The following is a 22303-nucleotide window of genomic DNA, read 5'->3' as shown; positions in this document are numbered from 1 at the left end:
AAATATCTCGTAATAATAATAATAATAATAATAATAATAATAATAATAATAATAATAATAATAATAATAATAATAATAATGTGGTTTAATATTTAGAAGGTATGTTTTCATATTTTAATTAAAAAGAAAATAGATTTTGGACTCAGATTTATTCGAAATAAAAAAATACCAATTTAATTTAAATTTCAATATTTATATGCAAAGTTGCTTCTATATGTTTTAAATGTGTTTTTGACTTTAAAAACCAAACATAGTACGAAGGGGGGGGGGGGGAGGGGAACCAAACGTAAGTGTTACGTCATTACGTAACACAGTGATAAATGAATAGTCGGGTTGCTAACTGGCAGAAGTCCTACCCAGCTGTGTGTACGTATCGTTCCGTTTAACAGCCGTTTGTCCGACTTGTTGTGTCTAGCCTTTTTTCAGTAACTATTTATTACATTACGTTATTCATCCTCTCGTTGAGTATATTTGAAAGAAACGGACGCGCATGGAGTCTTCGTTTTTGGGAAGGCGCTTTGTTGTAGAGAAAATGTGCAGTTAGTCTTCGCTACCGCAGCCAGGCTCGGACCGCCGCCGCACGGTGTGGACAAGCAGGAGCGGAGAGAAGCTAAAGGGCTGCTGTTAGCCGACCACCCCGAAACCGACCAGAACGATGGGCCTGATTTTTGCGAAACTGTGGAGCTACTTCTGTAACCAAGGTAGGTGTCGTGTGTGGAGATTAAAAAAAATAGTAATCACACTGTTACGGTTCACTGCGAGCCCAAGTCTGCCGGAGATAATGGAAGCCCGTTAGCTTGAAGTGAGCAGCAAGAGCCGCAACAACAGATGAAGGGGTGAATTATCTCGCCACGCATCTCTTCGGCTCTGAGTTGTCCTCTTCTTTGTTCGGGTTGAGTGACAAAACAACAACTAAAACTCTCAGTGTGTCTATCCGAGCCATCACTGCGGCGCGTAATCTGTTTATCACGTAGTGAACGACATAATTACATTAAGTAAGAGAGCCTGCCTCAGTTTATCCAGTTTGTCAATCAGCTTTAGTTTTCACTAACCAGGACACAAACCATTGCATAACTTATCATGGGCTTTCTAAGAGTTTGATGAGCTTGATCAAATTTTCTACAGTGCTCCACTTCATCTAAAAATGGACAGTACAGGGTTTTATTGACGTTTTGAAATGAACTTGAACGCTTTTCCTGTCCCGAATAAGTTGACATAAAAGATAGAAACTACAAGAACTTTACTCACACGTTATTACATAGTTTATTGTGGTATGGCCAAGCCCTAAATCTAAATTTGTTTTCTTAAGAAGGACTGTGGCTTCATAATAAAGAACAATGTTTAATTGAAGATAACTTGAGTCTTGTTTTTATGTGATACTACTAGAGTGACCTGAAACTGTCTGTCACTTGTCTGGAAGATAACATAATACAACATTTGCCCCTACCTGCCCACTGCAGGTGATCTGGTACACTCTTCCTTCACTTATCAAGATATTCAGTCCTACTAGGAAATATTTACAGCATGCAAAAAACACAAACAGTAATGATGTGGAAACTAAAGGTGTCCCACCTGTCAAGTACCACTGTTACAATGCAATAGTTGGCAATCTAAAAGCAGCATGTGTGTTAATCTGACTTTGGTCACCTGCTAAGTTCCTCAACGACTTACCCAGTTAAGATCAGCTTGTTAAAACTGCATCATTTTAAAATAGAACAAAATAAAAGAAGCATGTAAAGAAGGTGCTTTGGCTCAAAGCTGAACTTTAGTTTTGCACAATCAGAACACAACATCCACACAGTGGTGGCAGCATCATGCTGTGGTGTCCCACTTAATCAGGAGACGGATAAAGCTAAATACAGGACGACATTGAGGGGGGAAACTTCAAGAGACAAGGGAAAAAATGAGACTTTGGAAGGGGTTCACCCTTCTACAGTGCCCCACTCCATCTAAAAATGGAGTTTTGAAATGAACTTGAACGCTTTTAAAAAATACCAAAAGAAATGACAGAACAGATTTTATTTCATCTTGACTATTTTTCCAGTCTTGATTGAATATTCTCCTATATATTTCCTATAGAAACACAAATTGGATATATATATAGATTATATATATATATATATATATATTTTTTTTTTTTTTTCACTAATTTGTGTTTTCTCACATAAAACCCCTATAAAGTCCAAGTTTGTGGTTCTAACATAGGAAAATATGAGCGATCAGGAGAATACTTCAATCAGAGACTGGAAAATAGTCAAAGATGAGAATAAAATCTGTTCCTGTCATTTCTTTGCTTTATAAAACATCAGGTGAGAGATTTCGTGTTAATGCACAAATTTTATCTGTTGGCATTGCTTGTCATCAACACATGGTAGCAGGCCATGAAGGAAGCAATACACAATGTATATCCTGCAAAAGCGAGCATAGTTCATCCTGACCAGCAGAACTTCCTTTCCGCTGCGACTCAGAGGGACAGAAATGTTAATGTTGGCTCAATTACTGTGTTTATTCATTCTAAATCCTCCCTGTAGTTCTTATGAATGGTAAGAAGTGATGTGAGGGAAAACTGAGACAGGAAGTTCAGAGTGATTGTTTTTTTTAAAATGTACTGCTGTGGGTGTCGGGGGTACTTTGTGTTGACTGAAAACATCACGTTCATTTTTTTTTTTTTTCCCTCTTCTCTGCCACGTAGTGCTCTTACAGTAAATAGTGCAGTTTGTGTGTTTCCTCAAATCATAAAACAAATCCTGGTTAACTGTTTTTGTCTCAGAGCACAAGGTGATTATTGTGGGTCTGGACAATGCGGGGAAAACCACCATCCTTTACCAGTTGTAAGTACAATCTTTGAAACCATCCTGAAAACATAAACACATTTTTTCCACTGTGCTTAGATTCTTTAATTTTTTTTTATTGTATAGTCTGATGAATGAGGTTGTTCATACATCCCCCACCATTGGGAGTAATGTGGAGGAAATAGTAGTGAAGAACACGCACTTCCTGATGTGGGACATAGGTGGACAGGAATCGCTGAGGTCCTCCTGGAACACCTATTACTCCAACACAGAGGTGAGAACCACGATACGGTTTAGGTCAGCATTGTTCCAAACTTTTTCCCTGCACTTTTGTCTTGGGTTTTTATTTTCCATGTTCCTTCTCCAGAGTGGCAGCTGGTGCATTCATTCAGAGCTCAGACTCCAGCAGGGGTCGCTGATGTCAGCTGGGTTAGCTTTATCACAAAGGAGTCTGTCGGAGAGACAAAGTTGGGGTCAGCTGCCGCAATACTTAGGATATAAAGGGACAAAAAAACGAACAGGAGAGGCAGATGCGTTGGGAACAATGACGAAACACCACCAGCACTTCTCTCATGATGGGAGTCATTTAACAAAAGCTTTTATAAATGATGATCTTGGTGCATAATTTATGAAAAATATTCTGATCTTTCTGCTTATCACTGACAAAATTCTAAAGTTGAAGATTAGTTGAAGATGTTCTTTCATGGCTATTGTGAATTCAATTAAAAATACTTTGATCCCAAAGGATAGTTAAATGTTTTTGTAACTTGTATTATTCAAGTTTCTTCAGCATTATTGTAGATGCTGATGACTTGCTTTAAAGTCGATTTAATTTTAGTGGTGTCTTTTTCTATAAAAAACATTTCTTTGGTCTTCGGTCATTGAAGGCTCTGATTTCTCATTCAGAAGAGGTTGTTGGCTTAGGGGTCCGGATGATTGGATATGCCCACCCATCGTGTTGCATTTAATTCCTTTAAAAAGTTGCTGTGTGATTTTTTTTTTTCCTCTGCAGTTCATTATTCTGGTGGTGGACAGCACCGACAGGGAGAGACTGGCCATCTCTAAAGAGGAGCTCTACAGGATGTTGGCTCATGAGGTGGGTGACGCTTGAGGAAGGAGATAAGCTTCACTTTGTCATTTCTGTGCCATAGTTGCACCATTGTCAAGGTCTTGCAGATCAGAATATGTGATTTAAGCTGGATTGTTCTCTGAATTGTCTCCTCAGGACTTGCGGAAGGCAGCTGTGTTAATATTCGCCAACAAGCAGGACATGAAGGACTGCATGTCGGCAGCGGAGATCTCCAAATACCTCACCCTGAGCTCCATCAAAGACCATCCCTGGCACATTCAGTCCTGCTGCGCTCTGACAGGAGAGGGGTGAGACTGTCTACTGTTTACAAACCAATCCCAGATGATTGATTACGATCTCTTCTTCTGTTGAGAAAATAGAATAGAAGGAAAGTAATGCATGTTCTTTTTATTATTTGTTTGATAAAAATCACACAACCATAGTATACATTCAGCCCCTTTTTAGGATGATGCCACTAAATAAAATTTTGTTGTGACCAGAAGGGTCTGGGGTCATATCCCAGTAGAAAGACAACCCAGCCAGAGCTGCAGTGAAAGTACTGTGTGAAAATGGACCAGCATCCATTCCTGAAAATCTGTGGGGAAACTTGAAATTTGATATTCCGACACTCTCTAAAACTAATCTTACCGGGTTTACAGGCTTTTGTTTGTAGAACATTTTGAAAGTACATCTTTTCCTCATTCAGTGTTAGTACTATCACACAAATCCCCAAAATACATTGCATTCATGTTGAAAGATAAAGTTCAAGGTTAAGAAGATTTTAGCTGTAGAGTGACTTTCAAAAGTACAACCAAGTCCACATTTTTTTCTTGCAGTAGATTTATAGTTTTAATTCATCCAAAATGTTGTCTTCTAAAATGATGTGAAAGGCATATTTATTTAAATTTTTTTTTTTTTTTTTTGCTTTGTTAGAGAGTTTTCACATTTTCGTTGGAATTGTGAAAATGTATAAGAGTGACTCTTATGTCTTTCCATCACTGTAAACTTAAACCTCATCCACAGATTCAACTCAGAATCCTGGTGATTAAGTTAAGATCACGTTTCTCAGACCTCTGGCAGATTTAGGTTGAATTTTGAGCTTAACTGCCCAAAATTGAATCTGTCTTGCTAGAAGAGCTGTTTGCCACCAGGTGTCGCTCTTTTCACTAAACAGTGTCTTTGAACTTGATCGTTTATGTGCGAGTCAAGTCAAGATCCTAGTATTGTTCTAAGCAGCTAAAGGTGTCTGAAAATAAAGTTCACTGTGGGCTTTGGGTCTTGAATCTCATTACATCTCTTCTTTGTTCCAGTTTATGTCAAGGCCTTGAATGGATGACCTCTAGAGCTGGACTCAGATAGCCCCCCTGTCCTGCCATCAATGCCTGACTACCTGCACCTCTCCCTAATGAGGTGGCACACCATTTTTATCCTTACTGGCTTCCTTTTTGTGACATAACAACAAGCAGCACTGCCGATGGACCACCACAAAGTCATTTTGTGGAGTCAGAGCTAAAACAAAGACTGCGAAGAAGGTTGTCAATCAAGGACAATTTACACTACATACATATCATGTGGCGTTACATCTCATCAAGCTGAGTACTTTAAGGGAACTTTAATATGGTGCAGCTTTCTTCAGGTCAAATGGAGGAGTTACACAGTATTATGAAAGCAGCTCCAATGATTCTATTCACACTAAGATGTTCCATTAATTTGACACAATAATGTTTTTATTCGGTTCTCATTCTAAGCACAGATGTTTGTTATATTTTGTTTCAGGTTCATAAGCTACAGTTATCATGTCTCGCATTCATTTGGAGTTTTTAAACCAACCTGTTTTTTTCTTTTATGCCATAAATGATCCAGCCAATGTTGACATGCTAAATTTGGAAAATGGAAAATCACTTAAACATCAAGTGGAAGCTTGGTTTTAACAGTATTTCTCAGCATTTTATAAACAATGCATTGAGTTATTTAATTTTAGTTTTGCTCTATAGTCATTTTAGTGAGTAAGAGGTTAGATTTATAGGCTTATTTTACTCCATCTTTCTCTTGAACTGTTTTTGTACAATTTAAACAAAGGGATCAGCAGAAGCCACTATGAAACAGGTGCCAAGCGTTTACAGGAAACTGTCGCTCATGAACTGCTTGCATCGATGGTCAACGGCAGGCAGGATGGTACTGACTCGATGTTTCAGCTCTGGTACTTGATGTTCAGCCTTAACTCAACCTCTTTCGTCTGCCTGGTTCTTTTCCTCTTCCAGCTTGTCAAATGAATCTTTTACCATCACATCTATGCACGTGCCACTTTGAGAACTTGTACAAGTTCAGACGTGGTCATATTTGGAGGTGCATGGCTTACAGTGAGCCTGAGTCGTCAGGCGACCAGATAAACAGGAAGTTGAACCATGCACCAGTTAACTTTGCGACAGTGAGGCTTCCAGCTGGAGCTCACAAAGCAAGCAAACGGGTCACATGCTGTGGTTACATCTCGTCTGCATCATGTACTGCATTTGTTTTTTCATTAAACGGTTGTTTTTGAACAAGTGTTCTGTCATCCTTTGAAAAGGGCAAGTTCTCTGTCGGTACATTAGTTAGCATTCCAGGTAGGTGCAGTTTACATAATCGAGGGTTCCTGAGTTTTCATGGGAAATGTTCCTTTTTAAGACTCAATTTTTGTTAATTATCAGTTTCAAATATCACACTGAAGTATGGAGTTTAATGGCAGATATTTCCAAGGTGGGTACACTTTACATATGGAAGTGCACTAGAAACAAGTATGAGGGAGGACACGGAATTGTAGGGAAAAGATATGGACAGGATGGAAAAGGAGGGAAGAGATGAAGCAAAAAGCATATTTTAAGGAATGTCTGGGAAAAACCTCTCAAAACTACCCATTTTGGCATTGGAAAATGCCAAAATCAAATTTCAAAGAATGAAACAGTTTGCTCAGATCCACCAGGATGAGTGATAAATACCTACTTCATCCATGTAACTGAGTATCTTAATGAGATGTCAAATCATGCATCTATAAAATATGATCCAACCTGGCTGATTCCCAGTGATTCACCATTAATCTTTACAAGCAGCTGTTGTGGTAAAACTGAGTGGTGCAGTGGTGCAATGAGGTTTGTTGGGTTGGATCAGTTTCACCCACATCTTTCATGTGACAATACTTAACACTTTCATTGTTCTGTGTACCATTGTCATATGTGAACTTACTCCAGTGACATTCCAACAGGCTGAATATATTATTACCTCAACATTGAGAACATTTTCCCAAAATATCAGTGAATTATATTTTACACACTGATACACTACTTGGAACACAGACGTGCATATTATTTAAAATTACATTCAAAAACTATTACATTTTAGAGATTCTCATAAAAAAAATTCTTACAAGATTATGCAATTAAAGTTATTTTCTTCCACTAAGCTTTCAATCAACATGCCAAGATATCAGAGTCTGCTTCATAATGTTATGACTTCTTATGGTTTAATATTAAGCACTTGCATAGACAGTTTAAATTATATTTAATTTATACTGTTAAAACAAATGTACAAAAAACAATTGGGAGATGTCAATTACCTGTAAACCATAGCAATCAAAAGAAATATTTTACTGTATAATTAACGTTTTGACTTAATTCCTAGATAAACCCAGAGGCCAAACCTTCCATTGTTCCAGTTCTGTTGAGAGAGAAGAAATTCAGGCTGTTAAGATAGAAACACAGATTTATTAGGGTCTGTACCACTGGCCAGTCAAAACAAGGCACAGTAGTCTTAAAAGGACACCGAACCACTCCTGTCTTTTAATGAGCGTAAAAGTAGCCATGCAGTTGTTGAAACTTCTAACCTGTACTTTCTAAAGGATTTACGACACATTCACTTGTTAAAGAAGCACTGCAATGAGGCGACGAGCAAATGTAAAAAGAAACAAAATAACAGCAGGAACACACACTGAGGAATGGAGCGTCAAATAAACTCAATCCAAAATAATACAAGTGTATATCAGTGAACGTCTAATAAAAGCTGATATGTTGTCCAAGCTGCAGCCCAAATGCAAACCCCTCAGTGTCAGAACAGGTACAGATGAGAACTTGCAGTAAATACCTACCATAAGATAAAGTTTCAGTAATAAAAAGGGCTTTTAGGATGTCAAACATTTCACAGTAACATCACTTTCACACATAAAAAGACATTGAAGACACAAAGTCAGCTGTCCATTCAGTCCTCTCTGCCTTCCAATCAACTCAGTCCAGAGATGGACTTAAATGTTTGTTGCCACAAGTGCTGGTGTAATCTGGACCCTCTTTATTAGGAACAAACTAAACTCTCTGGCAGTCTTTTGCATCTTTCTCTGCCATAAATCCACTTCTCCTCAAGCGTCCCTCAAGTTCCCAAAGTCTTTGGGAAAAAACAAAACACATAGAGAAGAGCCCCCAGGTCAAAAATTATACATTGTGGGTGATAAAAGGAACTTCTTGTTGCGGTGGGGCGCCTTCACTAAAACGTCCACCACTTTGTGGCCACAGAGTTCGCCGTTGGACTGGAAGTGACCAGACATGCTTCAGTCCCAAACAACAAAACGCCTTCGGATGAGGCAGCAAAACTCCCATAGATTTTAGACGAAAAAGGACAAAGAACAACAGGAGTAACGGTACGGGTGATCGTTGGAGGTTGCAGATTTGGACCTACACACACAGAGCTCTGGGGAACCTGAGGAAGAAATTCAAAAATGTAAGTTGGGAAAGAAACAATGAGGGAAAGAACAAAACAAACAAACAAACAAAAAAACATCTTAAGCTGTGCTTGATCTCACCCTTCCTCGGTGAAGCCGTCCATCTCTTCTTCGTCCTCCAGCTCCATGTCCAGCTCGTTGTCGAGGCAACCTCGGCCGTAGCCACTAAGAACACTGAAAATAATCACATTGGTTTTTAATCTTTAAGATTTATCTGACCTGAAGGTCTATCTTCAGGTATTAAATTTTTTTAAGATTTTGGTTTTTTTTTTGCCAATTTGTTGCTGAACAAATAAAGATAAAACCTAAACCCAAGCAAAACAAGCTTTAGTCCTTTGTGCTGGTAACAAGGCAGAAGGAAACTAATCCAGTCAATTTAGACAATATCCTATTTTATCCTCTGTGTAATGTTGCTTAAACCTGTCCGATTTTTGTTCCAGTTAAATGATAGAAATTCTTGGCTTTGTATGCAATTAATGCAGCAAAAAAAATTATTGTTCAACCTGCTAAACACTAATCTGAGTCAATAAGAGGAAAATTGGCCAATATGTTCATCTCTGATTCACTCATCACATTGTTCAAAATTCTGCCTAATTCTGCCAAATCTCATGCTTTTTCTGACATGACAAATACACAGAAAGAAAACTCTGATCTTTTTTGAGTGCCCTTCAAAAGGAGAAAAAAAACAACTAAACTTTTAGTAGATGGCATCTTTAATAAGTAATGCTTACTGGCACAGACCTGACGGAGCGACATGTGAAGAACACAATCCTCTTCAGTTTTTTGTTGTAAAAGAAGTAGTTGAAGGACCAGAGGCTCCCCTCTTCACCAAAAGGATCAGAATCAAGATCTGGGTTGTAGCTGAGAAACAGGGAGAAATAAAAGTGACTCCTTCTGTCAGAATGATGCGGTTAAGCGTCGTAAACCACCACAACGCTGACCTGTAGATGTCACAGCTCTGCAGGTTGATCTCCTGGTCGATGGCGTTCCACAGCTCGGGTCCCACAGAGTTGAACTCTTCTCCCACTGATGAGAACAAGCTGGTGTTCACTGCGTTCACCACCTGAGGAGAAAACTAGCTTATCGACATCCCATCATATTTTAAGCATAATCACACCTCCTACGGCGGCAGAAGCAACTCACCCAGTTGAGGCTGGGCTCTCGGCTGAACTCGTGGGCCCGGGCGGCGCTGAAGTCGTAGTCCGGCCTGAAGGACTCGTTGAGCGTGGTGATGAGGTAGAACAGAGTCTTCCTGCAGACCTTGTCGCTCAGAGGGTTTTCACCGTCCTCGCTGCTCTTCCCCAGCCTACCAAACAAACACAATGGCCGGCATCCCTTAAATACTCCCTGCTATTTTCTCTGATTTCTGCTGAACTGGATTGCTGTGCTTACTGAGAGGGGCTGGTGGCGCTGGTGGACTGAGGGGGAGAAAGGGCTTCCAGGACATGTGGCTCCCCCTCCTGGCAGAACTGCTTGAACATGTGTTTGTCATCTCCTGCCATCTTGCAGGAGTAACTCTCAATCCTGCAGGACAACAGGAGTAAAAACAAAAAAATCATTAATACTTCAAATGAAAACATGTGAAATACACATTGTTATTGTAATGTTTGTTTTTATTTATTCGATGATTTGACACATAATAGCACCATAACATTTGGCAAAGTAGAAAGCCATAACATTATCATCCAACTAAACATGATTTAGGTTGCAATTATAGAAGAATATCTAAGTTTTGCCATAGATCCTCAAATGGATTTAGGTCTAGGCTTTGACTAAGCCATTCTAAAATTAATATGCTTCATTGTAAACCCTTCTATTGTAGCTCTGGTTGCTTTTTTTCCTGCTTTTGTGCACAATCCACCTTTTCTGCAACTCTGACCAGTTACCCGGGAGTTCCTGTGGAAGCCACATTTACTTTTTCCTTCCAGTTCTGTTATAAACGACAATCACATCAAATTCATTAAGCATGCTGTGGATTATTTATCAAGCTCTGGATATCCTCTGGAAGCCATAGAAACACAAACGCCTCGCCAGTCACTGTCAAAGGTCTCCTGCGCTCACATATCTGGGTCAGATGTCTCTGGGACAGATATCAGTGGGCAGCAGACGGCAGTTGTTTATTTCCCTCTGGTGCACTCTGAGGTTACACAAGGTACTACAGCTAAGGATAGAGCGAGTGTGAAGGTCCTCCCAGATTCTGTCGGCTTTAATTATAGGAACATCCAAGGAACACGGAGTGGAAATAGCAGCACTGGTATTCCCAGCACAACACAACACAGCTGACCTTCTGTTTGAATCCTGTGAGCAACAACTCAGCCATTCAGACATAGGAGTAGGCAGCATGCATGTGTAATGAAGGGGTTCGTGCATCAATTAATGTTAAAGCTACTTATTTACAGATGCAAGAGATCGTCAACCTACTTTTCCTGCTAACTTGTGAAGACCTTTCCACCTAAATCCCTTACAGATAAACAAATACTTAAATCACTTCAGCTTGTCTGAACTTGTATCCATTCTTCACTACGCTGAAAGACTCCTCCAATCAGGCTGAAACACCAGCAGAACTCAGCTCTCATGGAACGAGTATGTTAACACTCATGCCAGCTTAACAACAGTCTCCAAAATAACCTGTGTCAACCCAGGCCACGGCCACCACACTGCTCAGTTTCACCAGCCCACACAGCAAAACTGCATAGTTGCACAGCCCACTGGAGTTTATGTAATTACACTCCTTTTAGCTATATCTGCAAGGCCCAGCTGGGAGGAAAGGGTTGCATAACCTGAGGCACACTGATATGGTTTACAGTCTGCAGACCAAATAACAAGAACATCATCAGTGAACTTTCAACGCAAGCTTTGAAAGTAGGCCTGAAGAGTCGTAAAACACTTCAGTTCAATTGTGTAACCTGTAAACGGCTGCTGCAGCTCTACTACTCTAATTCAGCACAGGGTCAGTGATCTCTGTATGTGCTGCCAGTCCTGTTCCATGACGTCAAAAAGGGAGAACTTTTTTTTTCTGCGCAAGAGAAATGTACGATACACACCGCTTCCTCCAAATGCTTTATGCTAAGAAGTTAGAAGTGCAACCATGAGGTTTTACTCTCTGCATCCAGAAAACAGAGTCAGAGTCGAATGGAAAATGTTTGAGGAAAAACTGGGAAAAGGTTGAAGGTTAAGGCAAAGTTTGGCTCTGGCCATGTTTGTGTCCAATGCACAGTGGAGGATCACAACATAACTCGTCTTTCCAAAAAAAACTCCCAACAGTTCCAAATCTAGCATTTTCAATAACAAATTTAAAGTCCAATTGGAAAAAAAACAGAAAGTAAGTTGTACTCTGTTAAGCGTTCCTGTTATCTGCTGAAAGTCTTGCTCTCTGGCAATATGATAAAAATCCCAACAAGTTTGATCACATAACATGTCCCTTTAAACTGCTTCTTACACAAATAATCACTCATATTCAGTCACCACTTCCACACTGAAGGGCAAAAGCATTACAACAGAAGGGGGCTTACCTGCCGAGGATACGGGACTCCCCAGTTTCCACACACAGCCTGGAGCTGAGGGCTTCAAAGCTGGAGTTTTCCAACAGCTTCATGGCAGCCTGGAGTACAAAAATGCATTATGTCAATGAACAAGTACACTTTTATTCGCAAATAGTGCAGATAAAGTGAACAGAAACAGAAACTCGAAAGAGAAGACAGAACTGCGCAGCAGCGCCCCTCTTGGATAAATTACAGACCAAAACACTATTTCCTCTAACAGAAAACACTGCCCCTCCCCCACACACACACTGTCTTCCTGGTTCAACACATCAATTTTAATTCACTTACCAACAAATTATCTTCCACACAGGCAGAGATAAAAAGGTTCAACCTCGTAGCAGTCGACTGCACCGTTGGTAACTCGACCTCTTTTGTCAAAGCGGTTCACGAGGATTAACGATCCGCGCTTTGTTTTTTTTTTCTACCAGCTAACGCTAGCTGCTAGCTTGAATGTTTATTCTTCGGTCTTCGCCTCAACGCGAAACTAATACCGTGAACTTGAGCTTTGGTATCTTACGGAAACACTCGGTCGAGCGGGAGATGTTCTGAGGCTCTTTAAGTTTATAGAGAAGCTGCTCTTCCCGATTAAATGCGACGAGATTAAATCCAGAGACAGTTGGCGTCCGTCGGAGTCTATCTGCAGCGGCATCCCTTTCGACCTGATTTTACAAAACGATCTGTGTCGGGGGGATCAAGTCGCTCTTTTCTCGGCGACTCGATCAGAAAAGCAGCAAAAAAGCTACTGAGCCTATTGATAAAAAAATCAAAACTGAATCCTGTTTCTGCTATTTATCGATAACCTTCAACAACCGCTCCGTTCTCACCAAAACAACGGGATCTACTGTACGTGTTGACCCAGCCCCTTTTCATTTATATACAGGTTTTGCTGAGGACCCACCCACTTTTAATGCCCCTTTGTGATTGGCTACTTTTGCCTGTCGCTATGTGTGGCGTGAAATGCGATTGGTTAAGACAACTGAGGCAGTGGCTTAGTGTTTAATGTCAAAAAAGGAAATATCTTGTGGTTCCTGACACTACCCACTTCCGTCAGATTCAGCGGAGCTTCTATGAATATAAAGTTTCAAATCAACTGGGTTTATGTTTGGACTTTGACTAGACTATTCCAGCTTTAATATTAACTATTCTATTGTTGTTCTGTCTGACTGTTTACTGTTGTCATTCTTGACCCAGTTTCAGAAAACTGGCTTAAGTAGAAGGTACTTACTCAAAAAGTCTGAATTACATACATACATATTGCATTGAAGCATTGCACCCAAGTAAATATTTATGAGCTCCTTGTACTACATTTAGCAAGTTTCTAATTGGGATAAATTGTATTTCTTTAAATCCAATCTAAGGCTATTACTACATAGATCTAATCTTGCTGCATCTTAAATGAACTTTTCTCACAAATCACCAATATAAAAAAATTCCACAAATAGAAAAACATTTTTTAATTCACATAAATAATAATTCGCACATATAATACATTTGTGATACTCTATGATACTCCTAAGTCAGGTTTGTGCGATATAGTCAGAAACATCCTTTAGTCCTGTGCATTCGTTGTCCACGTATTCCAGGATCACATTTCCCCCGTTATGCAGTGGAGCTTCTGGGTGAGCCAGAAGAGAGAGCAGGGAGTCATCCATCTGGAGAGCCTGGCCTGTCTCAGGATGACAGAGACGCAGCTTCTGCAAATGGAGACGTGGGTTGACATTGATACATATGACCCCTAATAACAAACTCAGGCCAATAACTTTAGTTTGTTGTTAGGGGTCACATGTATCAAAAAATTGCAAGGTCACTCCAATAGTCCTGTGAAATAAATGTGATTTCCACTAGATTTTTATTTTGGCTCTACACAACCACAAAAACATTACAATGGACAATATTTTCAAAGTGATCTACACATGTTATGGTAAATAATCATGATTTCCATGTCTACGATTATGCCCACAATTTTACATTCCAGCATTATTTGACGCTGTAGCTTCAGATACTCAGTCATTTATTGTAAACATTAAAGTGTCCAAATATATTTCTTGTCTTTCTCTGTTTACCTTGGCTGTCAGAACATTGTTGTTGTTCTTGAGGGTGGCTAAAGAGGCTGCGTAATCCACCACTTTACCCACACTCCATTTTAAAGAGAAAAACATGGGCCGGCTGCACTCTCTGGATTCTTTTGGAAGATAAACCTGAAAATAGGTTCTTTCTGTCTGGAAAGCATACATAATGAGAAGAAGGCTTACATAGTGTAATATCAGTGTTCTTGCAATTTTTCTAAATCAAAATTCCAGGTTTTGCGACATTTTACTTGAAGTACTCACTCTTTTAAATTTATATTAACATAAAAATAGTCAAGTAAAGGAAGGAGGGATGCTTTAGACAATGGAAGAGGATAAAAAAGGAAAATATGTTTTCGAAAATACTGAAATCAAACAAATTAAGTCACAGTTATGGTGGGATGTGAAGCTGATTTTACCTGTGGAAGTCCCTTGTCTCCTGCAGCATGCAGCTTCAGTTTCATAAGGGCAACCTTTGCAGCGGTGGCAGCATTCTTTGCTCCTCTGCGCCCTTTGCTTTTGGATCCATCCTTTGACTCTGAACAGAAAGACACAGAAATGATAGAAAACTCAGTTATTAAAGCCACCAAGTGGTTACATTTCTGGATCTACAGTCCTGCAGAAGTATTCATATCTTATAATTGTTTTTTTTATATTTTTGTCACATTCATGAGTATGATTGATTATAAAAAAAAAAAAAAAAAAAACACACAAACCTCAAAAGCCATTACAGCACCTCCGGACTTTTTACTCTGACATTCCTTAATACAATCTAGTGCAACTAAAATTCACCTAGTAAGTAAATAAATTATTTCTTGAGTTATTTATTTACCAAACATATAGAGATCAAATATGTGTAATGCATTAGTAATATAAATACAATTGTTGACAATTCACCTAAGCTTACAGACCAGACAAGGACATCAATAAAAATCTAAATTCAAAAGAGATTGAAGGGTATAAATTCTTGTAGAGTATGATAAGAAAAGAATTGCCATCTGAATCCATACAAAGGAGAGATTAAGAAAATAAACACTGCCTTTGCCTGTTTTTCTGACCTAAAATCTTCTGCACGAGCTCTTTTGTGGCTGCCATTCGAGGCTTCTGGACCTCCAACTTCTCACACTTGTGATCATCTTGATGACGGTGGCTGCAAAAAAATGAAACAGAACAGTAAGTGATGCAAAAATAGAACACAGAAGGAACGCTTCCCCTCACTTTTTGAAGTTGACAAAAAAAAAAAAAAAAAAACCTACGTCAAACAGAAGTGTTTTTCACACTGCGGACATAAAACTGGCAGCAACTCTTTTCCCTTACAGTCTTCAAACGAGCAGGGATAACTCGTGCTGCCAGCAGCCTTTGTTTCCCTTGTTACAGTTTCCTAAAGCAAAGAGTAAAAGAACATCATGAGGAAAACAGTCATTGCTTGTAATAGATTTACAGCATAGGTAACTCTCATAAAGTAGTCCTAATCTTAGCAAAGGAAACCACTTATGACAGCAAGAAAGAACTATAAGCTCAACAAAGAAGCACTTATCAGGTCGAAGGTTGCAGGAGAGCTAAAAACTGTAAAAATAAAATCATGACTTGCCTCTGGACATGAGTGGGCTTCTCTGCTTCTGTGCTCGAGACTGTGCAGGACAGATGTGAAAGAGAAAAAAAAACACCACCAACTTTACTGCACAGTTAAGTCTTTTTCTTCCATTTCCAACTTAAGACTTTATTTCCATCTAAAATCTGAACAAATATCTTCCTAATTACAGAAACTACTTGCCCCTTAGATGCTTATTATAAGAAACTACAACTGTTCAAAACTCTTTCTATAACACTCCAACTGTCAAAAATGGTTGAATCCAGCTGGTTGAGTCTCCAGAAAACCCACATCAAGTTTATATAAGATGATCAGACATTTGTTTGACATTTAAAGTAATAAATCTACAAGTAAAATGGACGGGGAAATGAAAAGCTTACCAGTAAACACCACTGCAAGAGTCGCACACAAATGGAAGAAAATCTGTAAAAGTGTAGAAAACAAACCAAACCAAATTTGGATGATTTAGCTCATTACACATATTGCAAGGAATGGTCTCTACGAGCAGTAAAGAAACCGATTAAATTACATTTTATTTTAATTAATCATTTAATTAAAAATGCAAACATTTTGTTAAGTTTTAAGGTGGCGTCTCTTCCAGCAGCTGCTAAGCTAATTAGCCGCTAGCTTTTCTGCTAGTGAAGACCACTGCTAACTAACAGGCTAAGTATGCTAAGAGAAAAAAAACAACCAATAATTCAATATTTTTTTTATTTCTAACCGTTCTGGTGAAATCACAACCAACCTTTCAGGTTGCAGGAATCGACCTGACAGTGTTTACCAATGTCTAATTCAGCCATTAGCTAGCACTATTGACTGCGGTAAAGCTACAAGCCTCTTCGGAAATGGCAGTAAAACCAGCCACTCGATTTTGACGTGCGCGAAGGCACGAGGCGTTACGGCGACCTACTTTACAGTTTCCTTTCAAAACAAAAGCGCACCTCCGGTTTATGTTTGGTTCACACTTTAAATGTCTTTCCAGACATAAAAAAAAATGAAAGTTTAAAGCTTTTGTTTTGTTTATGGATTTGCAAAACGAAACTATTTATCTGAAATTAAATTAAAATATATTGTGTGAAAAACAAATCATGTATTTCAATCAAAATTGGTGACATTTTACAGAAAAAAAAAACTTTCTGATTCCATAAACATTGTGTTCCCAGTGACTTCTCTCATTAGTGACAGAGGGACACCTCCAGAAGACACTCAGCAAGAAAGGTCAAATGTATTATTTAGGCCCTGTCCCAATACTGGCACCCTCATTCAGCCCTTGTGTTCTTCAAATACTGTTTGTGTTGAAGGGTTTGAGTGCGTAGTTTCATTTCCTTGCTTTGTAACTGGTATGAGATTTTCTTTTCTTCCTATGATGGTGTATTTGTCACCTTATAAACAAAAATTCAAAATTATAACTCCTGAAACTGTTATGGTCTGCAGTTTTACTATAGCAGCCCAAGATAAACTTTTCTCATCTGACCGCAACTTTTATTGGTGCTCATGGATGTGTTTGCTGCAAGAAAATAAAAATAAAATTTAGAATGCTTTGATAGTTTTATGTTTCTTTAACAGTCCATTTAAACGTGTTCATTATGAAGATGCTTTAATAGCTTGTTGTTATCATTATTACTCTTGTAATAACTCTTGTTATTATTGCTCAAACTCATGGTTGTATGAATTGACCTAAACAAAATATAATTAATGATTAGTATTTATTTTATAAACTATGTGAAAAGTGAAAGACTTTTAAAACATACTTATAATTTTTTGTTTGTTTGTTTTATTCAGTGTCTTGAAGTTCAGACATGGCAGAGACATGCGTCATGACGTTACAGGTGTAAGTAACGCTGACAGGTGTGTCCCGCGGTGCTCTCACTGGCTGGTTTGAGCTGACCTCACGAAGCCGTCGAACAGGAAAACCTGCAATACAACACCCGCCTGGGGAGTCAAGTGAAACTAGAAGGCCGTCACTTTCTCGGACTCCGTCGAGTTCGCGTCTAATTGTTTTGGACTATCAACGCAGTTTACAATAAAAAAAAAAAAAAAAAAGAAGAAATAAAAGAAGAGAAGAAGAAGAAGCCTGAAAATGAGTAAAATCTCGAAGCTTTTCAAAGGCAGCTCCAGCTCGGGTTCATCATCCAGCTCTTCCTCAAAGTCCAAACACCACCGATCGAAGGGAGGACCGAGTCCGCAGGAGGCCATCCACAGACTCCGGGAAACCGAGGAAATGCTGACGAAGAAGCAGGAATACCTGGAGAAGAGGATAGAGCAAGAAATAGCTACAGCCAAGAAGCACGGCACCAAAAACAAGAAGGGTAGGTCTTCATTATGGGTTTTCTAGGAAGCATAACATCTGCTTTTTCTGCATTTAAGTCAAGATTTTATAGTATATTAGAGCTTAAACTATCCACATAATAAAAGCTTCATAAAGAGTTGTCTTGAATAACTTCCTCTTAAATCACAATCACATTTTTAGTTGAAGTCATGTAAACAGACATGGATAGCTATATGTTCCTTTAAGTGAGCTGCTATCATTCAAACAAAATGACAAACGTGAATGTGAACATTTCTGTCCAACTTGTCTCAGATATTGTTCTTTTCCTGTATCTGGTTTTAGAAACTACATTAAAAACCCAACCAGAAGTTTATTCCTCCATTTCTCCTCCTCTTAGCTTGAGTTTAAACTTCTAAACTTGAATTTTATGATCAAAATCAGTATTTTTCACAATTCAATCAACACAGAATAGTTCAAACATTAATTTGTAACAAGTTTAGCCTGAAGGTATCCATTGTTTTGATTACATCCCTGTGCAGGTGGAAGCAGATGGAATGCAGTATTGGATTGCTGAAAACATGGCCTTCATAGCATTTCCTGCTATTCTTATCTGCACAACAAAATGCAAATGATCAAAAAATGTAGGAATGGATTATATTAGAGAAGCAATTCACAATAATTTCACTTTCCTGTGGAGCTCTACCCAACGCAAAATGTTTTCTTCGCTTCATTATCTGTGAATCACCAAAGATTAAAAATGAATGCAATAATGTAAAGGAAGGAATACCTTTACATTCTTTGGACACACCCAACGCTTTTCTGACCGATGATAGAAAAGGATAAATGTGACTGCCAGGGTTTATCACAAATAATCACCTGACATATTCTGAAATGGATTCATCTTCTGTAAGTGAATGGAAAGAGTAGGAGCCTCCTTTAAGCCTGCTGTCTGACAGTGTGCAGGAAACTGTGCTCCATAAACTTGTAGAAAATTGAGGTCTCTCCGCCACACCGATAAAATGTGTAGCATGAACCAAAGACTCAGAAGATTCTCTGCTCTCCTGCCCACTTTAGTTAACAGCTAAGTTTGTTAATTAAACTAAATAAACCCTGGCTGCAAACAAAATGTATTTCTCCAAATTCTGACCTGCTGTAAATATCAAGCTATCTAATATTGAACTTTCATAAATCAGGGGCTGATCAAAGACAAAGACGTAATTCCATTTGAAACACAATAAAATGGAATTATTTTATTGTAATATCTAGTTGTGGATGTTTATTTTGTCTACATTTGAATGAGAAACTGCTTTCATTCATTATTCAGCAGAATGTCAGGTATTTAAATACATTGACCTTGAACTGAGTCCATTTCAGATACAAACATTTCTTTTCCCTCAGGTAACTTTCTCTGGCAACTCTGATTAGCTTGTCTAATCAGAGACTCCCCTTCACTCATTGCCTGTGCAAAACATATTTTCTTCCATACATATTTCTTTTTTGCTTTCTTGGTCAAAGTTAAAAGTTACTCATCTGTGACTAGACAACTCAGAAAGAGTCCTTTATTTGAACGTTGTTATTTGCTGGTATTTGTAGATTAGATTATTTTTTCCAGTTGCATAACCCATTTAGTGTAGTCACGAACATCTAGCTGGATGTTGTCTTTCATGATTCTGTCATTTACAGTAATTTGTCCAGAGCCCAGATCATCACACTACCACCACAAGGGTTGACTATTGATATGGTGGCAGGATGGATGTCTTCCAAAAGATCACAGTTTGTCTTGTTTGTCCAGATAACATTTTCCTAAAAGTCATAATTTTTGTTGGAAAAAGTTAGATGGACCTGTGTGTTGTTTTTAGTTCAGGGAGTGGTTTTCTTTTTGGAATTCTGTCAAGGTGCCAGTTTAGCCTGTTTTTTTTTCTTATTGCTAAAATATCAATAAGATGATTTAGCATTGAATGAGTAGGATAATCAATGATAACGTTTGGTTTATGTCATCAATGGCTACAAAATTGTGAGCGGAGTATGACAGAAAAGCATTGTGCTTTTCAATTCATAACTGTTTAAAACCTTGGTTTACTTTTATTCTAGTAACAGGTACATGCAGAGATGAACTGATCTTTAAGAATTAATGTGATTTTTTTTCTCTTTCTTTTTGTTTACATGGTTTGTTTTCCCCGCAATAGCTGCGCTACAGGCGCTCAAGAAGAAGAAGCGCTTGGAGCAGCAACTGACCCAGATTGATGGCACGCTGTCCACAATTGAGTTTCAGAGGGAGGCCCTGGAGAACTCGCACACCAACACGGAGGTCCTCAAGAACATGGGCTTTGCTGCCAAGGCCATGAAGCAGGTCCACCAGAACATGTAAGAAACTGGGTACAAACTATTTTAAACCTGTGTGTTTTGGGTGGGTGCATTACCTGATTGATGCATAAAGAAATTATTTTTCCTATTACAGCATTCAGATAATAAATATTGGACACCAGATTAGAATTTGAACTTGCATCGGTGGTATTTTATTTTTCTCAGGGACGTCGACAAGATTGATGATCTGATGCAGGACATCACAGAGCAGCAAGATGTGGCTCGGGAAATCAGCGAGGCAATTTCCGGGCCGTTCGGCGAGCAGTTTGATGAGGTTTTTCAGTTTTCTTGAGATGGGTCTTTCTTGCTTGTTTTTTTTTTTTTTTTTTACTCATGTTGCAGACCTTTTAGCTAGTTCTTGCTTTATGCTTTTTGTTAGGATGAGCTCCTTGCAGAGCTGGAGGAGCTGGAGCAGGAGGATCTGGAGGAGAGCATGAAGAGTATGGGAGGACTGCCGAGCGTTCCCAGCTCCAAACTGCCCTCATCACGCCCCAGTCATGCAAGTGAGTCCATCACACAAGCTTACATGAGTATGTTTGTATTTACAGTGCCCTGCAAAAGTATCTTACCCTTTGATCATGTGTTTTAATAGTATATGCCAAAAAAAAGTATAGGAAACTTGTGAGGTAGAAAGTAAATGATGCATAATTTTCAAATCTTTTGCTACTTAAAGTCAAATACTAAGGAGTAAAGACCATGTGCAATACAATTTTCCTTCAGCTTCCTAACACTGCACCAATTTATGTTGGTCTATCACACATGCTAGAGTGAATCTGTTGTAATTTCATAAAATGTTGGGGGCAAGGCACTGTATTTACATTAGGAATTAGTGTTACTTAAGTTATAAGTCACAGTATGTACTTATTAGTGTTACTTAAGTTATAAGTCACAGTATGTACTTATAACTTAATAGAACTTCATACAAAGTAAAATATTGTGCAGCAGGTCGATGAGCCATTTGGTTACAATGACCTAAACAATTGAATTACAAGATATAAAAAGTTAAGGTTATCTAAGAATGTCTAGATGTTTGTATTCTTATCTGCCTTATACATTGAAGGTAATTAATAATAATCTCAGCTCATTATAGAAAATACAAGTAGAATGACCTGGGTCTAATCATTCAAGATAAGTGTTCATCTGTTTTTGCTTTTTTTTTTCTAGCAACTAAGAAAAGAGTTGAAGAAGACGATGACATGCGTATGCTGGCATCATGGGGAACATGAGTTTAACGAAGAGAAAGCATCATTCAATACTTATGCCAACTTTTTGTATTTACTTTTCATTTATTCAAGATTATTGAAGGTTTTTAGGGAAATTGAGAATGATTTTACCATTAATGGCTTTTTGATTAATGATCTAAAAGCAAAGGAATACAACAATAGTTTAGGTTTATGTTCTTTTGTCAAGAGTATGTTGCACTCATGTCTTTTTGTCTAACAAGGATATACTAAATGCTGGTAATCCACAGGGCAGATCTGATTCTTCTGAAGTTGTAAATAAATGCGGGTTTAGCCTAAATGTTGTAAATAACATTATAAACTCTGTCTAACAATAAAACTGTCTCCTACACATTGTGTCAAGTTACTTTATGAGAAATTACTTTTAGTATTTCTGCATATCATGATGGAGTGGAAGAAGCCTGGCTGAACGCAGAAGTCCTCAAATCCAGGCCGCAAGATGTTTATTTGTCAGAATACTAAATCATTTTAAATGTATGTTGTTTTGATTTTTTTATTTTTATTTTTATTTGAATGCTAAATAAAAAATATCATCCACGTTTAAGGAATTTTAGTTTTTTACTTCCGGTCTCCGCTTGTTCTGCTTTCACTCTGAAAGGATTGACCGGAAGTAGTAGCGCTGACGTTA

At 38.5% G+C, this 22303-nt stretch overlaps 4 protein-coding genes across 6 annotated transcripts; 2 read left to right on the top strand and 2 right to left on the bottom strand.

The window, feature by feature from the left end:
• Positions 1-333: 333 nt before the first annotated feature.
• Positions 334-6423, top strand: LOC129364705 (ADP-ribosylation factor-like protein 5B). Of its 2 annotated transcripts, XM_055037516.1 has the most exons (6): positions 334-701; positions 2771-2831; positions 2919-3066; positions 3805-3888; positions 4018-4169; positions 5172-6423. In XM_055037516.1, the coding sequence occupies exons 1-6, from the start codon at positions 656-658 to the stop codon at positions 5218-5220; spliced, it is 540 nt and encodes a 179-aa protein (XP_054893491.1). In that variant the 5' UTR covers positions 334-655; the 3' UTR covers positions 5221-6423. The 2 variants fall into 2 exon arrangements, with proteins under 2 accessions (XP_054893491.1, XP_054893490.1); XM_055037515.1 differs by lacking the exons at positions 3805-3888; positions 4018-4169; positions 5172-6423 and having other exon boundaries at positions 2919-3791.
• A 1155-nt stretch (positions 6424-7578) lies between these two features.
• Positions 7579-12996, bottom strand: maf1b (MAF1 homolog, negative regulator of RNA polymerase III b). Its single transcript, XM_055037514.1, has 8 exons — positions 12433-12996; positions 12115-12203; positions 9995-10126; positions 9746-9908; positions 9544-9665; positions 9344-9463; positions 8684-8776; positions 7579-8580 (listed from the first exon to the last, which is right to left on the bottom strand). The coding sequence occupies exons 2-8, from the start codon at positions 12195-12197 to the stop codon at positions 8556-8558; spliced, it is 738 nt and encodes a 245-aa protein (XP_054893489.1). The 5' UTR covers positions 12198-12203; positions 12433-12996; the 3' UTR covers positions 7579-8555.
• Positions 12997-13583: 587 nt separating this feature from the next.
• On the bottom strand, positions 13584-16658 carry zfand1 (zinc finger, AN1-type domain 1). Of its 2 annotated transcripts, XM_055037642.1 has the most exons (8): positions 16547-16658; positions 16182-16224; positions 15802-15841; positions 15467-15591; positions 15269-15360; positions 14630-14748; positions 14208-14363; positions 13584-13838 (listed from the first exon to the last, which is right to left on the bottom strand). In XM_055037642.1, exons 1-8 carry the CDS (start codon positions 16599-16601, stop codon positions 13662-13664), a joined length of 807 nt encoding a protein of 268 aa, XP_054893617.1. In that variant the 5' UTR covers positions 16602-16658; the 3' UTR covers positions 13584-13661. The 2 variants fall into 2 exon arrangements, with proteins under 2 accessions (XP_054893617.1, XP_054893618.1); XM_055037643.1 differs by lacking the exon at positions 14208-14363.
• A 1028-nt stretch (positions 16659-17686) lies between these two features.
• On the top strand, positions 17687-22219 carry chmp4c (charged multivesicular body protein 4C). Its single transcript, XM_055037632.1, has 5 exons — positions 17687-18110; positions 20257-20434; positions 20600-20708; positions 20814-20937; positions 21599-22219. Exons 1-5 carry the CDS (start codon positions 17882-17884, stop codon positions 21658-21660), a joined length of 702 nt encoding a protein of 233 aa, XP_054893607.1. The 5' UTR covers positions 17687-17881; the 3' UTR covers positions 21661-22219.
• The last annotated feature ends 84 nt before the right edge of the window (positions 22220-22303 follow it).

This window comes from Poeciliopsis prolifica, unplaced genomic scaffold (genome assembly GCF_027474105.1).
Source record: "Poeciliopsis prolifica strain line A6 unplaced genomic scaffold, Auburn_PproV2 SCAFFOLD012, whole genome shotgun sequence".
In the NCBI taxonomy this organism is placed as follows: Eukaryota; Metazoa; Chordata; class Actinopteri; order Cyprinodontiformes; family Poeciliidae; genus Poeciliopsis; species Poeciliopsis prolifica.
Note: the sequence above shows the minus strand (reverse complement) of the source record. Positions and strands in the feature narration are given on the sequence as shown.

What these genes read in the sequence shown, in the direction of transcription:
- LOC129364705 (XM_055037515.1), top strand. Translation starts at nt 656, where the DNA reads ATGGGCCTGATTTTTGCGAAACTGTGGAGCTACTTCTGTAACCAAG. An exon ending in GAGCTACTTCTGTAACCAAG is followed by an intron (nt 702 to 2,770) that starts GTAGGTGTCGTG and finishes TTTTTGTCTCAG; the next exon opens with AGCACAAGGTGATTATTGTG. An exon ending in ACCACCATCCTTTACCAGTT is followed by an intron (nt 2,832 to 2,918) that starts GTAAGTACAATC and finishes TTTATTGTATAG; the next exon opens with TCTGATGAATGAGGTTGTTC.
- maf1b (XM_055037514.1), bottom strand. Translation starts at nt 12,197, where the DNA reads ATGAAGCTGTTGGAAAACTCCAGCTTTGAAGCCCTCAGCTCCAGGCTG. An exon ending in CAGAGCTGTGACATCTACAG is followed by an intron (nt 9,464 to 9,543) that starts GTCAGCGTTGTG and finishes CCTGTTTCTCAG; the next exon opens with CTACAACCCAGATCTTGATT. An exon ending in TTCACATGTCGCTCCGTCAG is followed by an intron (nt 8,777 to 9,343) that starts GTCTGTGCCAGT and finishes GATTATTTTCAG; the next exon opens with TGTTCTTAGTGGCTACGGCC.
- zfand1 (XM_055037642.1), bottom strand. Translation starts at nt 16,601, where the DNA reads ATGGCTGAATTAGACATTGGTAAACACTGTCAGGTCGATTCCTGCAAC. An exon ending in AAGCCCACTCATGTCCAGAG is followed by an intron (nt 15,592 to 15,801) that starts GCAAGTCATGAT and finishes TCTTTGCTTTAG; the next exon opens with GAAACTGTAACAAGGGAAAC. An exon ending in GAGACAAGGGACTTCCACAG is followed by an intron (nt 14,364 to 14,629) that starts GTAAAATCAGCT and finishes TATGCTTTCCAG; the next exon opens with ACAGAAAGAACCTATTTTCA.
- chmp4c (XM_055037632.1), top strand. Translation starts at nt 17,882, where the DNA reads ATGAGTAAAATCTCGAAGCTTTTCAAAGGCAGCTCCAGCTCGGGTTCA. An exon ending in TCGGCGAGCAGTTTGATGAG is followed by an intron (nt 20,709 to 20,813) that starts GTTTTTCAGTTT and finishes GCTTTTTGTTAG; the next exon opens with GATGAGCTCCTTGCAGAGCT. An exon ending in ATCACGCCCCAGTCATGCAA is followed by an intron (nt 20,938 to 21,598) that starts GTGAGTCCATCA and finishes TTTTTTTTCTAG; the next exon opens with CAACTAAGAAAAGAGTTGAA.